This window comes from Oryzias melastigma, linkage group LG16, assembly GCF_002922805.2.
Source record: "Oryzias melastigma strain HK-1 linkage group LG16, ASM292280v2, whole genome shotgun sequence".
NCBI classification, from domain to species: Eukaryota; Metazoa; Chordata; class Actinopteri; order Beloniformes; family Adrianichthyidae; genus Oryzias; species Oryzias melastigma.
The window spans coordinates 1,880,484-1,896,887 of record NC_050527.1 but is presented as its reverse complement, the minus strand read 5'-3'; the positions used below and the strand labels follow the sequence as shown (position 1 = coordinate 1,896,887).

General features: G+C 37.8%; 1 protein-coding gene across 1 annotated transcript in view; it reads right to left on the bottom strand.

Annotated features, from left to right (window-relative positions):
* Positions 1 to 16,404, bottom strand: part of slc9a1a (solute carrier family 9 member A1a) — a 29,108-nt gene continuing 12,704 nt past the window's right edge. Inside the window, exons 2-12 of the mRNA XM_024267525.2 lie at positions 15,622 to 16,085; positions 15,265 to 15,515; positions 13,876 to 14,093; positions 13,269 to 13,471; positions 10,597 to 10,686; positions 8,617 to 8,687; positions 8,241 to 8,417; positions 7,890 to 8,019; positions 6,910 to 7,008; positions 6,400 to 6,481; positions 1 to 4,073 (exon numbers count right to left, since the gene is read on the bottom strand). Of these exons, the coding sequence (XP_024123293.1) occupies positions 3,787 to 4,073; positions 6,400 to 6,481; positions 6,910 to 7,008; positions 7,890 to 8,019; positions 8,241 to 8,417; positions 8,617 to 8,687; positions 10,597 to 10,686; positions 13,269 to 13,471; positions 13,876 to 14,093; positions 15,265 to 15,515; positions 15,622 to 16,085 (2,072 nt within the window). The 3' untranslated portion in view covers positions 1 to 3,786. The remainder of the gene's footprint in view (positions 4,074 to 6,399; positions 6,482 to 6,909; positions 7,009 to 7,889; positions 8,020 to 8,240; positions 8,418 to 8,616; positions 8,688 to 10,596; positions 10,687 to 13,268; positions 13,472 to 13,875; positions 14,094 to 15,264; positions 15,516 to 15,621; positions 16,086 to 16,404) is intronic.

The window sequence follows — 16,404 nt, the reverse complement described above, 5'->3', positions numbered from 1 at the left end:
TGTTATAAAGTAAAACTTTAATAATTTTCTAGTTTCATTCATACTTTACATATCTTTATTGGTCTTTACAATGGAATGCTGAAAACAGAGAATGATTTACCTGTAAGGAAATATTTGTACATCTTTATTGTCCAGTACATTTGCTTCGTCTTCTTACATACAATGTGTTCATTTATTATTAAAATTAGATTCTATTATTGCAAAATCGAAGTTCATGACATCAAAACAACTGACCGACGCTCTCCAATATGAGGAACCTAAATGACTTAAAGGGAGAATCGGATCCATTCCGTGACATTCAGCAATATTTCTACCAAACCTATGATGAGTTCCACCCCCATTCCCTTTCGTGTGTCGCCTGATTCACCATCTGGATGATGAATCAAAGCATTTTATTGCTTTCTCCACCATCAGTTTTTCGAGATAAAAGGTACTGCTTCTTTAAAGTGCTTTTTTGTGGAAAATGATGGCTTGCAAGATGTTCATTTCCAATGCAAATTCATGGGCAAAATATTGTTTGTAGGAATTATTTTAGTGATGCTTTTACTGAATGACTTTTGATTAGTTTCTCACAAACATTCAACAGGAAAAAAACCTCAAAAAAACAAATGTGCAAAATCAAAAAATGTAAAAGTCTTTGTTAGCTAGTGGCTCTCAAATTAAAGATACACCTCAAGTAATCCAGCAGACATAACTGAAATATTTATACAGCCCTCTTACGTAAATTCAGGGATTTTTCACGAATGGAATTAAAAAATATATATTCTAAGCTTTTTTTAAACTGTATAACACAGCACATACATCCAAGTATTTGATCAGAGAAGGAAGAAACACTTGTGTCCTAAAAAAAAACCTCCCAAAATAAATCTGTACAGAAAAACCACAAGGTGGGTTTAAAGCACATAAATAGAATAAATGAATGTGTGAATGCTGGTGAGACATTGCTTTTCTTTTACACCTTAATATGAAATAAAATAAAAAAACTACAACATAAATCCAGTGTCTTTTCCTAAACAGATTCGATAATTTATTTGACTAGTAAACAGATAACTCATCTTTTAGATTTGATTTGTCCATTAAGGGAATAAAAGGCAAGAAAGTGAGACACGTGCATAATAATTTACACATCTATGTTTTTTAAATATATATGTATATATATATATATAGGCTATATGGCTTTATAGTTCTGTGGATCAAACATTACTACAGAGGATTCTGAGAATGTTTGCCCAAAACATGCATTTGGTATGAAAAATCAAGGTATGAAAATAGTGTCGTCTTTCTTTTTTATATAAATTAAAGTCTTTGGAATAAAGCAATGGAATCTATGTTATTTTTATTTATTTGCTAAATGTAAAATGCTTTAGATTATATCATAATCTTGTGGGCTGGTTCTCAGGGTGATTCACTTTGCAGTCACACAGGTTTATAAATATTCCTAATAAAATAGTAATCAGAGCATTTTAATGTTAGGCAAATAGCATTTGAGAAGACGTATGGCACATCTGAAATAAATGATTTCTAAAAGCACACGTGGGGAATCTGTTCTTCAAGTCTTCTTCTGCTGCAGCTAAATTCAAAGCTATATTCAACAGGACGTTTTGGTGGAGTTCTTTGCAAATATTTTGGCTTTAAAGCATGGATTTTTAGGACAACTTTCAGCTCTCATGTTTGACTTTTCAGACTTGAGAGGTCAGATAACAGGAAGTTAAATGTTATTAGGTTTCTAAAAGCCAGAAGGATGGTCACATGTCGATAAAAAAAAAAACATAAAACGATTCACGAGCGTTTAAAAAGAATTGTAGAATGAAATGAGGGCTGCTGGGTAACTATGCCGCGGCTGTAACCCAAGTGCTCTGGAAATAAGAGGATCAGGAAAGACGGAGTCGTCTTCGACACCTAGGAAACGGGAACAATGACTCACTTTAGTCTACACGGGTCAGAGAGAGGTCTCTGAATGGTGCCATATTAGGTTTCAGTGAGATATTACCTGTAGGCGTGAAATTCAATTTTAACAGCAGCACCTGGGCCCAGAAGGAAAAAAAAAGGCACAAAAACAGAGCGGTGCTTATATTCTTTATACTGTCAAAATACATTGAGGTTTTAAGTTTTTTATCACTAAAAAAACGTTTGTTTTTTTTAAATCTCCAAATAAAGCTGCTTTCTACACCAGCCTGCCATCAATACGCTGATGATAATATTTTTTATTTTCTATTTTGCCTTTTAAGAGCTGATTCACTTAGTTTTTACTCCTTTTTTATCCCACTACAGAATTCTTTCCTGTTCTGAGTTTAGTCGCTGAACCTATAGTTTATCTTTTCATCAAGTTCTTATTACATAACTAAAATCACAAAATAAAGTGACTTCTCTAATATTAGATATAATAACGTGCTTTACATCCTTGTTTGTGGAAAAATTATGAGTTATTTAAATTCAGACCATCACACAAGAACATTTGTCAAAAATGATCAATTCTGCACATTTGTGTTTAGTTTCACAAACAAAACGAAACAAATCTTCATCAGAGTCCTGGTGTTGTTTAAGAAAAAAACGGTTATATTTGTAGTCTATATGATCGTCTCATTAATTCAGAATGTTTACAGTGTTTTACTGAAATGTATTTACACTATAATACACATTATTTAACTGGTCGTCAGGTCCACTAAATTTTAAATTTATTTATCCTTCCTGAAATCTGAGTTCTCTTAATGCCCATCTTGAATAATAAATTAGCATCGAATAAGGATATACGAGACTGAATAAAAGATTTTAAAAGGGTGCTGCATAGAAAGGGTTTTTTTTGCCACGACAAGCCTACAGTTTTAGACTCTGAAAGTGAGGAGGTGATCTACTGTCTAAAGAAAATACTTTTTTCTAATATTTTGTGTGTCTGATATTAATTGTGGGTCAAACTATTTATAATTTAAAAAATATGCTGTGTTCAAAAAGATCAAATTTTCCCTCAAGTTAGAGGTTTAAAAGGTGAAGAGAAACATTAAAAGTGGGGTTTTACACAGATGAGGAAACGTGTCAAATCAAGCCATCCTTGGTTTGAGTTTACTGACCAACATTCACCAAATTTCCTACAAAACTGCAGGATTTTTTTAAAACAAAGCCACAGCTGGAGATCAAGGCTGTAGAGTCTTTAAGCCTACCATTAAACAAACATCAGTTGTCCTCCATAAGCAAAAAAAAAAAATAAATAAATAAAAAAAATCACCCCTTTGATCTACATCCCTCTCATAAAAGAGAAATTGGATTAAAATAACAGAGAAAAAATGCACCAAGTAATAAGATCTGACATCAAATAAGGCCAAATTTTTTTAAGGAGCTACATCTAAACGTCTAGACATCCAGCATTTGTAAAGTGGCGGACAAAAAGTGAAAAACCACAAACTCTCCGCTTGAAAGCCGTCAATTCTATTTCAGACAGCTGCGTCTCCCAGCAAACACGACCGTCAAGACAGGTTTAAAAATAACCGTAAAAGCAGTCGGAAAATAACGTCTCCGGAGACTTCAACAGTCCAAACCTTTGGTAATGCATAGGTCTTTCCTGAACTTCTCAGGCTCAGTTCTCTGACAGCGGCTGTTGCCCCCCCCCCTGCCTGCCAAAAATGAAGAGCAACGACTTTAACGAAGTAATGGCTCTTTTTCCCACACATGCTTTTTTTTTTTGTCGTCTTTTTGCTTCAAGCTCTTCCAGCAGTTTTTGGCTCGTTTCTGGCTGGAGGCCCGGCGCTCCTCCCTGCAGCCGTGCAGCCTGAGCTCTGTGGCCCCCTCTGCTTCTTAGGGCAGGAACGGGTCATCCTCACCCTCGTCTGCGCTGGGCCCGGGGTCGCTCAGGCACCTCATCAGCTTCTGCTGATCTTTGGCGTCTTCCTCCGCGCCCTGCTTGCTCGGAGCACTTGGGGGCTTCATGGTGAGGCCCATGTCCTCGTCTTTTTCTCTGTCCCGTTTGACCTCGTCCACGATGTTGACGATGTTGACCGAGTCCGGAGATTGCGGCGAGGCCAGCTCCACCTGGATGGTTGGAACACCATCGGCATCTGGCTTCACGTTATAGGATTGTGGATCTACAGGAAAGAATAAAAAACTTGATTATCAGGGAAATTTTGTCAGATCTGTATCTGATAACATGCACATTTAAACAATACACACAGAAAGGTTCAAATAATAATTAGCTAGAATGAAACACAAACACAGAAAGAACTAAAAATATAAAGTTAGTTGTTGTTTGTGCAGCACATGCCAGAACACTTCTGCTTTTGGATTAAGGTGTTAAAGGAAAATTCCATTCAGCTGACATGCGTCTTCACGTCAAGGCAGCCTCTTCATTAGTGACTATAAATTAAAAACATGCGTGTTAGAACTGCTGTCGGCTGCTGACTTGCCTCTACACTCGCTACATACCTGAACCTTGTTTCTTCCCAATTTGTAGCTCAGCGGGTTTAAAATCTGTATGTCTGCCTAAAATAAAAACCACACTTCGGTTTACGGCTGGTTGGCTCATGCAAACAGGTTTCTGAAAGCTGAGAAATGTGGACTGCAGGAGGTGTGAGTAGTAGCAGAGTTTGCAGTTTGATCAGCTTGTAAACCAGAAGCATTGTGTGAACACTGAGGGGAGAACCTTTGGATTGACAAACTAGGGAGGGGGTTTTTGGTTCTGGTCTGGCTGCAGTGGTCCCCAACATTTTTCAGCCAGTTTAACATTTTCACGGACCGGTCCGAACGGGGCTGACGTTGGATTTTTTAAAGGGTAACCAAACAGGGAAACCAAACTACATGTTTGACCAATCACAAAATGTAGATGTAATACCTGAGTTCAACCCATAGGGGGCAGCACACAGGTGGTTTTTGACTATATTTTCAGAATTAAACAAGTTTATTTTAATTTGTCAAAAGTTTGGGAATAACCAACAGACAGCACTTTTAAAGCCCAATTATAGAGGACAACAGACAAAAAAAAGTTTATTTAGAGTTTGGTTATCCTTTAAGCTTTCAGTTTGTGCAAATTCATTTTCAAAAAAAGATGCTACTACAAGAAATTTTGTTTCAAAAGCAGATTTTAATATATATATATATATATATATTGCAGATGATGAAGATTCAATGAAACAAAGTTGTTGATTTGTAGAAGTGATTTTTGGTTTGAAAACATTCCATAAAGGAAATATTACATATTTTTTCCACACATAGAATGCCATTTTAACATTGAATCCAGGCCCCAGTTATCTTTTAGGGCAAAAAGATTGATCATATTTTGTCTTTGCATAAATCCTCATTCATTGGGTATTTTTTTTCCAACACAAATGAACATTTTTTGTGCTAAAGTTTCTAAATGGATGTCTACCTAATTCAGCTTTGCTGTAGGAAAAGTTTCTACAAATCTGCAAATTTATTTGACTGAATCTTCATTCTTCGTAAAATGTTTGCGACTGGTTTAAACTTTATGGTGAAGATTTTCCCTCTGGCGTCAAAGTGGAGGCTAACAACAGGACGGTAGCTTCAGCAATATCTGAATTTTAAGGTGTGAAGGATAAATAAACCACAAAAAAAATGATGCAACCATCTTGTTTTCTGGTATTTTTTAAATATAAACGTGAATTCACTGTGAGTCCAACTTTGTTATCAGCGTGTGTGAAACAGACGAGAGTCTGTCACCATGAATGAAAACAACTGTCTTAGTATGTCGAAGAAAACTCCTGCTTTTGTCAGTAAAGACGGACATTGTGAACAGAATTCTGCAGTTTTCCAAAATAAAAACTTACTTCAGGATCAGAAAATAAACTAAAGGGAAATAATCCAAGTTGGCGGCCGGTACCAAGTGACCCACGGACCGGTACCAGTCTGGGGGTTGGGGACCACTGATTTAAAGGATTCATGGCAGTTGGCACATGTGTTTTAGGGGACCTGATTATGCTTATGGGGGACATTAAAACACTAAGCAAACATAACAGGGTCTAAGTGAGGATTGTTATTAGTCAGGGTTGATTTTTGTCACTAATTCTGTATTTTTTTTTTTTTTATGAAGAGAATGATTTGGAAAATGAAGGTTAAGCTTTGGAAGCCTCAGTATTCCATCTCTGCTGTTTAAAAAGAACAAGGGTCATTTTGCTTCTTTGGTTTGCAATTTAGTTTAAAGCAACTGGTATAAAAAGCAGAACTTTAAAATCTGAGGTCTTTGATCCCAGCTGCAAAAAAAACAGAAACACTCTGATCCTAACAGAAAAACTGGAACATGCGACTCCAAGACCGCTGTCCCAACACCCTAAAACCCAGACACGTGGAAGATAGTGGATGGAGTTTATAAACCAAATAAAACATGTTTATTTATGTTTTTAAACCCCATTAGTGAAGTAGCAGCTTTAGTAACATGAGTCTACAGTTAGCCAGTATTACCTGAGGCCAGCCTGGCTCTGCGCAGGGTTGGAGAGTCAGAAGTGGCTGCAGGCACTGACAGGTAGTTATTCATCTCCTTTATCTGGCAGAGAGAAATTTGACAGATTTTTATGTGAGAAAGAGAAAATCTTTAACATCCTACATATTTGGATGGAACATATTCAACCAAGTTCAAAATTCCTCAATATCCTGTAGAACTCTAATCAAAATGAGTTGCTGCTTTCCGAGAACCTGCAGAAATTCCCTGAACTCTGCGAATGCGTTCGGTGCATTCCATTTAGTCTCAACAAGAGTGAATTTCATTTTGCAATTACAGGCTGATGAAATGTGAGACTGTCCCACTCAACCGTGGGAATAAATCAGCTCCGAGCTGTGTCGGGAAATTCAATTTAGACTAATTAGAACTCAAATGATGGTTCGGACTAAAATCTCTTTAACTGTTTGTGGCTCCGTGTGAAATGCGGGGATTCTGGAACCGTCGCAGGGCTTGATTTAAGAGGCATTTCCCACCTTCTTCTCCAGCTCGAACATCTTCTGCTTCTTAAGGAGGTCGCTAAATCCATCCTCGAAAGGATCAGCTACCAGAGTGTGTCGGTTGTAGGAGCGCAGCTGGAATATAAACAAACAGTACAGGTTAGTAAAGGAAAAGCATGCTGAGTTTTATCCTTTATATGTTCATCTAGTAAAGTTTGTGTTATTTAGCTCCTATTTTCTATATCCACTTATTCAGGACGTTCAAAGCCTTCCTGGAGGTGATCTAGCTGCTGTCAGGTGAGGGCGGAGTTTAATCTGGATAGGTTATAAATCCAACACACACACACTTACAGCTACGTCTGATAGACAATTTATAGTCACCAATTAACCTAAGAAGCATGTTTATGGACTGAAAGGAAACTGGAGTGGACATGAAAACTCCACACAGAAAGAACCCAGCCTTGATTTGAACCAGGGCCTTCTTGCTCCCCTTTTATATAACACTAAAGCACCAAAGTGAAAATTTTTGGTCGAAGCCAAATCATAATGTTGAGTTTTTCTTAATTTCTTAAATATTGCAGTAATAGCCTAGAATAAATTTTGCCACCATTCTTCCTTTTAGCCCCTGCAGTTGTTTCTCTCGTAATCACTTATGCTGATCCAGGTGTTTGGATTTTAAATGCCTGATTAATGCAGACGTGGTGAAGGTTTTGGCTGATGAACCCCCTCGCAACAATTTAGTTCTGTAGCTGCTGCAAACTGCAGGTCTTGTATCGCTCTCAAGCACTTTATATTATTTCTACAAAGCCAAAATTTTAAAGTAGGCGCTAGATCACCTATGTGCGTTGATTGTGTATGGTAAGCAAACGACGTCAATAATCACGTGCCTAATTCCCGCCGAAGCCAAATGTTGGGGTTTTTTTTTTGGCAATATATTTGGCCGAATACATTTAATTATCTATTACTCAATGCATCTTTAATTAAAGGAACAAAAATTCCTGTGAAAGCAGGGCTACCCTCTGCCGGGTCCTCTGAAGGTTGCTCCTGAGGATCTTCCTGATCTCCTCCTCCCGGGCTTTGGGCAGCTGTGGCAGAACTCTCTCTCTCGTCTCAGGAGCTGGAGGAGGCTTCTTGGGTTGGATGTTCCTAAAAATAAAAAAAACTGAATTATATACCATAAATAATTGTAAAAGAAAGAAAAAAACAATGTATTGTTGCCTAAAACATGGATTTTAAGAGATCACCCCTTCATTTGCTGCAGTTACAAATACTTCTGTGTTATGAAATGTTATGGAAGAGACAGCACCAACTCTCTAATAACAAGAACAAATACTGAAATATAGAAGATGGGGCTTTAGAGGACTCACTGGATGGAAACTGTGGAAGGCAGAGCAGAGGAAAGCTTGCCTCCCGCTCCACTCTCCACCAGCTGAATGGCCTGTTTGAACTCAAGCTTGTGGTAGAAGGCAATGAGCTGTGGCTCCTTAGAGCGCTCCCCCGCTATCAGGCACTTCTTCACATACTTCCTATTGAAGCGGTTCAGTCTGCAAGGAGAGAAGAGAGACTGATGAAGCACAGACTAAACAAACTAAATCAGAACAGAAAAAAGACTGAATACTGAGCGGTAAAAAAGTAAAATATGCTACTGCTGAAAATAATTCATTATTGAAGGTTTTCTGTCATCTATAGACGACAGTATATATAGGAAAACGTGTTTTTGCTTTGCTTAGGTCCAGTTCATACTTGTCTTTCCAGTGGTGGTGTCCATAGTGTCCACAGATATCTTCAATTCCTGTCAGCAGGTGGTCGAGGAACTGTAGATGTAAAACAAAGAACAAGTTAGAAAACCAGTAAAGATGTCCTCCAGGCTGAATCTGTGGACTAAGCATCCCTAAAAACAGCAATAATAATAATCATTTTTTAAAATTGTCAACAACTTTACATATAAAGTAATGTGTTTACAATCAATGTGACTGAACACTAGTACTACAAAGGTTGTAGTGGTACTAGTACTATTAAAAACCCAAATGAGATCATTTTCACCACAAACCACTGCACATTTTATCAATGCAGATGTTACTGCAGCATTCGATCACTATCTATCTAAACATTATGTCAATATTATTTAAAGTTTAACCATATTTATTTCTGTTGTAAAACCCTCCCTGCTTGTCCCAGGTTTTAATCTGCCGCTGATCCATCATGATTTGAATAAATAACTACTTAGAAATGCAGGTTTAAGCTTACATTCTTTTACGCGTCTTCCATTATGAGATAAATGCTATTTTGACTGTACTCTGATTGTCCCGAGGCTGCTCTACAGAAACTGTTGCGGTTGTTTTTTTGTCTTTCACGTGTAATTGTTGTATAATTCCAATCACACTTCAGCCTTGCCATATACATTTTTGCATGTGACCACAGGGTTGAAAACCTAAATTGTAAAAACAAACTCCTAGCTGTGAGAGCCAGCATGATTGTTAACACCAGAAGCTTTATATAGATTGCATAAAAGTAACGAACGGCAGCCAGGCGACTTTATTAAGGCGGCAGAGAGCCCGCTCTGACAACCATGAAAATTTGCTGTTCTGGCTGCAACCTCATGCCCTCACATAGCTGATGAATGACAGTCCTACTGTTGCTATAGCAACAGGTCATTATGTGGAACTCCATAATCTACTTGATAGAGTTGATTGATTCACATAAAGACTTTAGCTCTCCACAGAAAACTCCAGAAGGTTTCCCATGAGGATTTTCAGCACTCAAAATCAACACATCATGAGGACTTCTTTATTTGAACAAACTTTTCTTTTTACTGTTTTGATTCATACATATAATTTTCTAATGCAAGCATGTGTGTAAAAGCTGTTGTAAAAAGCTTTTAAAAGCTCAAACTATATTTAATATGTTTGCTTTTTTTTTACAGAAAATTAGAAGCTTTCAATGAATTTTGATGCAGAAATATTACAAAAAAAATAAAATACCATTAATACAATGTAGTATAAATGATACACCAACAATACTAACATAAAATGAAATGTTTTATGAGCTGACAACAAGTGAAGTGGATGCCAAGAGTTAAAAAATTGTGCAGCACGTGACGGGTAAAACAGGAATCTCACATCCCATAATACAAAAAAAATGGTTTCATGTCTGACGCCTGACTCTGGCTTGTGTTGTTTGCCACGTTGCAGGCTGGGTGTCATCTTCATATTTCCTATCTCTGGTGTTTTGCAGTGGAGGAGCCATTAGGCCTGATGGTGACTCATTACTAAAGCCCCAGGAGAGTTGTGTGCAGCTTGAGTTGCTATAGTATCTGTTTTAAAAATATATTGAGCATCACAATAAATTGTTTTGCTGTTTTTTTTCTATTTTAATTAAGACTAGATAACTAAAAAATTAATTGAAAGTAAATTTGCGATCAGATGATTTTTTTTTTGCAACCTCTGGGATCTGCAGTCAGCAAATATGAAGTACCACCACACAGCCAGCGGGTGGAACCACTGATCAATATTCAATGATGAATGGAGGTGGCTCCAGGAGTCTGCTAGTGAGAAGGAATGTCACATTCTCAACAGTTACATCTTTGAGAACTACATGATTAATGTAGTGCCTCAATGTCCAGTTCAGGTGGTCATCTGTCACTGGGCTTGTACTCACAGTACTATTTCTGTGTTTGGTCAAGATTTTCCTGACATGTCAGGCAGCGGCTGCATGAGGCTGTACCTGGATGTGGATCTCCTCATTGATGGAGCGCTTTGCCTCTTGTTTTTTCTTCACTGCCAGCAGCTCCACGAGGGGTTTAATCGTCATGCCCTTCAGAAAAGACGAGGAAAACAAACATGAATGAACAGTGTAAACCCTGCCGTCGCGTAGAAAATAGGTCATGTTGCATCTTATCAGTTTTTTAGGACTTTTCTCCACATGAGAATAATATTCAACTGTCTTATACAGCTTGATAAGAGGTCACCGCCTCTATAAAATAAATGCAGTGATAAACCAGCTGTTTATAACCCACGGATTGTTAGAATCTGTGAAATCTGACTGTTTGTGAAATCACAATTTCTGCCAGAACATGGCCAATAATCTAAGAAGCAATCAGAGCTTTCATTAAGAAAAATCCGCAAGTCAAGGACTATTTCTCACTGAAGTTGTATCTCCAACACAGACACACAAATGGTGATAACCCTCACAGTCATAACAGGCTGCCAACGTGGCTGTCTGCGCAGACAAACATCCAAGTGAGTGGAGTAAAGATCCTTTCACTTAGTTTGTTCTGATCATAGATCAGTTTTATGATAAACTAAAAATATAATAGAAAAATCTAATAAAATTCTCATTTTTGCACAATTCTAAAACCTCACAGGAAATACATGTGGATTGGAAACACAAGAGAGGATTCTGGTAACATTTTTTCAGAAATAACATGCTTCATGCTTTCAGTCTAATTTGTTGCCACTCTCCGATGATGACGAGGAGTGCCTGTGATGAAGGACTTTCTCTGTATGCTTGTGTGACTGCGTAGCCTGAGCCTAAAGTTTAGGAGTTCCTTGTCCTAATGAGATTGAGTGCTGCTGCCATGGCAACTGCAGCAGGAAATGTATGTTTATTATATGTCTGTTTACTACAAAAGATCCACATTAAGTAGCATTTGCAGGTATTAAACTTATTTTACACACAGATACTTAAGTCTTTCTTTGTGAAATCTAAAATGTTATTAACAAAATTGTAATGTTTTTTAAGTCAGTTTTAGTTGCTACAAGTTGGAATCCATAACCTCTTTACTTGTGTATATACATATGAATATCTATAAATATGTATCCATCTATTATTCATCCAAGTGTGTGTAAATAACATTATCACATAACACTTACTTGCTTCTAAATCAATAATTTTCTTGACACACGTCTAAATCCACATAGAGTTAGTCTTTCACAGCAGATGGTGGAGGGTTTCTTTTATCTACCCTGCTAAACCTGAGCCCAGAAGCATCAATAAAGTATGTATCAAATCAGGTCTCTACAGAGAGCCACAGCAGATGTTCTGAGTTTTAGGTAATGTGGCTCCAAGTCGCAGTCAAAATTCAAGAAGCTTTCTCTAGATTTTTCATGGACACACTCATGATCACAATCGTAAAAAACAGAATGAAGATTAATGTAAAATTGTGATAAGTTTTGACAATTTTGTAAATTAACTTTGTAAAACTGCTAAATGTCTTATTCATTCAGGATGGTAATTTGGCCTAGAATTGATTTAAAAATTAAGAAAACTTTTAAATGGCAAAATGCCTTTGCTTTACAGAACAACAACAAAAAAAAAAAACGAAGTCCTAAATATATTTTTTGGGAAAAAAAATTCTGCTATACCAGAGATTTGCAACCTTTAATGCTAAAAGAGCCTCGTTGGTCAGTTTTCTACAAACCAAAACCCAAAGAGAGGAACAAAGCTCCACTTCACCATTTAGAAAAACACATTTTAATTATGTTTTCGTGGCAATTGAGCCATTCATTTGTAAAATGTACTTTTTTGAATAATTACAATTAAATTATAATAATATTATATTTTTCCATATAAAACCATTTCAACTTATTTTACTTTTGACAACAGCACATGGAAGTACCTTTCAAAATAAAATACACCCCGTGTCAAATAAGAGCATTCTACTGCAGATTTAATTATTTGAATTTGGTGTGCCTTTGTTATTTTTCTCCTTTTACTCCTAAAGAATACTTTTTTAAAATTCATATATGTAAATACATTAGTATATTCTAACAACAGGCCACTCTGACAGTAGATTAAACCTTTTACCATCATTTTGCTCATTTATATGACAAGTTAAAAAGCTAAATATAAATGAGTAAATGTATTTCACTAAAACAAATTAACCAAAACTACTAATCTATTATTTATTGAAATCATTAGCATTTTCCATCATAGCTAAAGAGCCACAATGGAGGAGCATGCAGCTCCAGAGTCTCAGGTTGCAGACCCTTGTGCTACATAACATTTTTAACGATACGCAGGATCCAAGCAAGACATATTACACAAGATGAAGTTTAGAAACAGATGAAATAGGTATTATCTGTGGATGGTCAAAGTGTAAAATAAACCAAACATGGTGATGTTATGAGCGCTCAAACCATGCCACATGGAAACATTCAAACTAAAAGGATCAGATGCAAATATGCCACGCTAAATGCAACCAATTTGCAAACCAACAAGTCTCCTAAACTCAGATTCAAATACTTTAATACACACAAACTGTACACATTAAAAGCATAGAACAAGAACTAAAACAATTTACAGAATAACTTATTTCTTTTGAAACATTTTCTTGTTAAAAATGTTTCCACTGATGTTTGATGCACTTTTGGAACTACAACGTACTGCATCCGTACCTGAACAAAGACGGTGAAGAAGATAACTGTGATGATGGCCGTGAGGAAAATGTGCTTCATGTCTTCATCCTCGTGTTCCAACAGGAAGCCGAGTGAAAAGGCAATTGCACCTCGAAGGCCACCGTAGGCCACGATGAACTGATCCTTGGTGGTCAGCTTGACGATACGGAACTTGTTGATTATGAAAGTGAGACCAACCACACCTGGTGAGAGAAAAATCACACTTTACCCTCACTAATCTTTGTTGCTTCCAGCTTCACAACATGCGTTCTCTCTCTCTTCCAACAAACGCGCCTTCCTCCTCTTCTTCTTCGACCAACAGTAGTTCAACTGTTGGTGAACAGCACCGATGGCGCCCTCGACCAATCCGGTTCGGATTTCATAGGTCTGATTTGCATATTTGGTTTGATAAAGACTACATCGGATGCTCTTCCTGATACAAACCTCTGTATTAATGTGGGCTTAGACTCCCTTGTGGCTACATTAAAAAGTTGAAAATGTAGAAGCAATAAAGCCAAAGCAATAATAATTCCAAACAGGTAACGAAGACATGCATCACTAAAAACTGTATGCCACGTTCAATCAAAATCAAAGTAGTTGTGCTGACCCATGACTCGAGCGACCAGACACAGAAAAACAGTGGCTGTGACGAAGATCCAGTTCCAGTTGTGAGGTCCTCCGACTGTTGCTACACCAAGAAGGATGAAGATCAACGTCTCACTGACGCTGCTCCACATTTTCAGGAAGTACTTGATGGTGGTGTGAGACTTGTGAGATATGTTTGCCTCCACATAAGGTCGCATCACCGCTCCACATGCGATTAAACTGGGAGGAGAAAGAAAGACATTTATGAAAAGTTATAACTAATGTTTTTTTTTATTTTAAATACGCTTTCTATCAATTAATGAAATATAAGAAGTAAAGCAAATGTCAGTGTTTTTGTTAAGGAAGTTGCTGAATTACTTAGTCTGCATTTCGACTAGCCGGCAGGGATTTCTAAATGCCCGTCTGATGACCACTTCTCTGTTTGACTCGAGTCATGCGACGCTTCCATGAGAACAGGGTGAACAAAAACAGTATTTGCATTTGAACAACCCGTCAAGCTGTAGCAACTCTGTGCTCCTACAGATATGTTTGAGACATTAAAGAATTTGTAAAATGAACTTACAAAAAGGTAAAACAAATAAAGCGAAAATACACTTTTGATGTTTCTGAGAGAAGCAGTAAAGCAGCCACTCACACCTAAAAGGATTATTCCTCAAGGCCATAGCAGCTGTCCCTGACATGCTGCAGACACTCCATATCTGCACCTTCTGTTAGAACTGTCAACAATGCTAAACAGGAAACTTCCTGCCATGTAATGGTGGAAAGGATTATATTTAACCTCAAAAAATTTTAAGAAACAATAAATTCTGACTTGATTAAAGTCAAGTTGGTGTAATTTGTCAAACAGGATATATGATTTCTAATCTGTCAAAATTGACCAGCAAAGTTTTAAAAAATTGGTCGAGAAAAACTGCTGATAACGTATTTTTTCTGTCCTTTTCGTATCAAAAACTGTGCAAATGAGATAGTGGAAGTAACAGCAAACTAAAACGTATTCAAAAAATACTAATCAACATATGGTCTAAATTGTTGACCCACTTGAATAACAAAGCACTTCCTGTAATATTCAGTTACCACTGCCATTATCAGCATTGCATCATATTGTGAGATCCCCTGTGTTTGTCAGAAATCCTTGCAGTCCAAAGGGATTAAAGCATTTCTATCAGCCCCGTATTTATCTTAAGGTTTACGTATACGGGGGTTTGTGGTGGCACTAAGCAGCATGTGGTTGGTTGCAAACTGCAGGCTGCAACCAACCATTAGTGTATGTGATCACAAGCAGAGAGAAAACCCACAATCATCCTCAAATGTGTAGCATTTCCAACTTCATTTCCTGTTTTTTGAGGCGGTAAAAATCAAGAGTTATTTGTTTTTCTGCCAGCAAACTTACGCCATGATGCCGGACAGATGGAAGAGTTCTGCTGACAGGTACGCGATGTAGCTGTACACAAAAACAAAAAGCGGCTCGATGACGCGCATGTGGGAGGTGAAGCGAGAGGTGAAGGCCGCCACAATCCCGTAAATGGCTCCCACTAAAACTCCACCCAATGCAACGACGAGGAATGAAATGACTCCCAGGAAGCCATCCAACACCGTCACTGGACCGAAGACGGAGAACTCTTCAAACAGGTGGTAGAGTACCTAAAGAGACAAAACACTCAGGTGAAAACAACAGAGATGGAAACAAAAATCCCAACAAAGCTGCTTTCTGCCACATTATTTTGTATTTTAGGTTTGGATCACTCACCACAGTCACTGCATCATTGAGCAGAGATTCACCAAACACCAGGATGTGCAGCAGCTCATTGATGTGGATCTCCTCAAACACAGCGAGTACGGCTACGGGATCCACAGCGGAGATGATAGAGCCGAACAGCAGGCAGGACAGAAGCCCTAAGTGTGTCAGGCCGGCTGCAGGAATCTGACACACAGCAAACAGCAAGCTCCCGATGAAGAAGGCGTTCCACAGGGTCCCCACAACAGCAAACATGAGGATTGTACCAAGGTTCTCCATGAAGGGACGGATGGGTAAGAAATAACCAGCATCCAGGATGATGGGGGGCAGCAGGACTAGAAAAAAGTTTTTAGAGTCCAGTTTAGGTAATTCTGTGTCTCCAATCAGTTTGCTGAGTCCTCCAACCAGCAGGCCAACCACGATCAACAGACAGCTTTCTGGGACAATACTGGACAGGCGAGGAACCAAATGAAAACCTGGACAAAAAGAGTCAGAAATGGGAATATATGTCATTATCGGTATAATCCATAAACACAACGTTTTTAATGTCTAGAGGAGACACCTGGATCAGCATGTTTAAGGCCCCTGACAAAAAATGTAGTATTAAAACAACAAATACCAGAATGTTCTGAGGAGCCAATACTCAAAAAACAAGACTTTATATAAGTCAGAGTGAAAGGGACAAAATAATAATAATAAAAAAAATAGATCTGTACCTAGTTGGCATTTCATCCTGTCAACATCAAATTTGACCATGTCATTTACATTTAGATGGCATTTCAGAGGGAGTCTGCT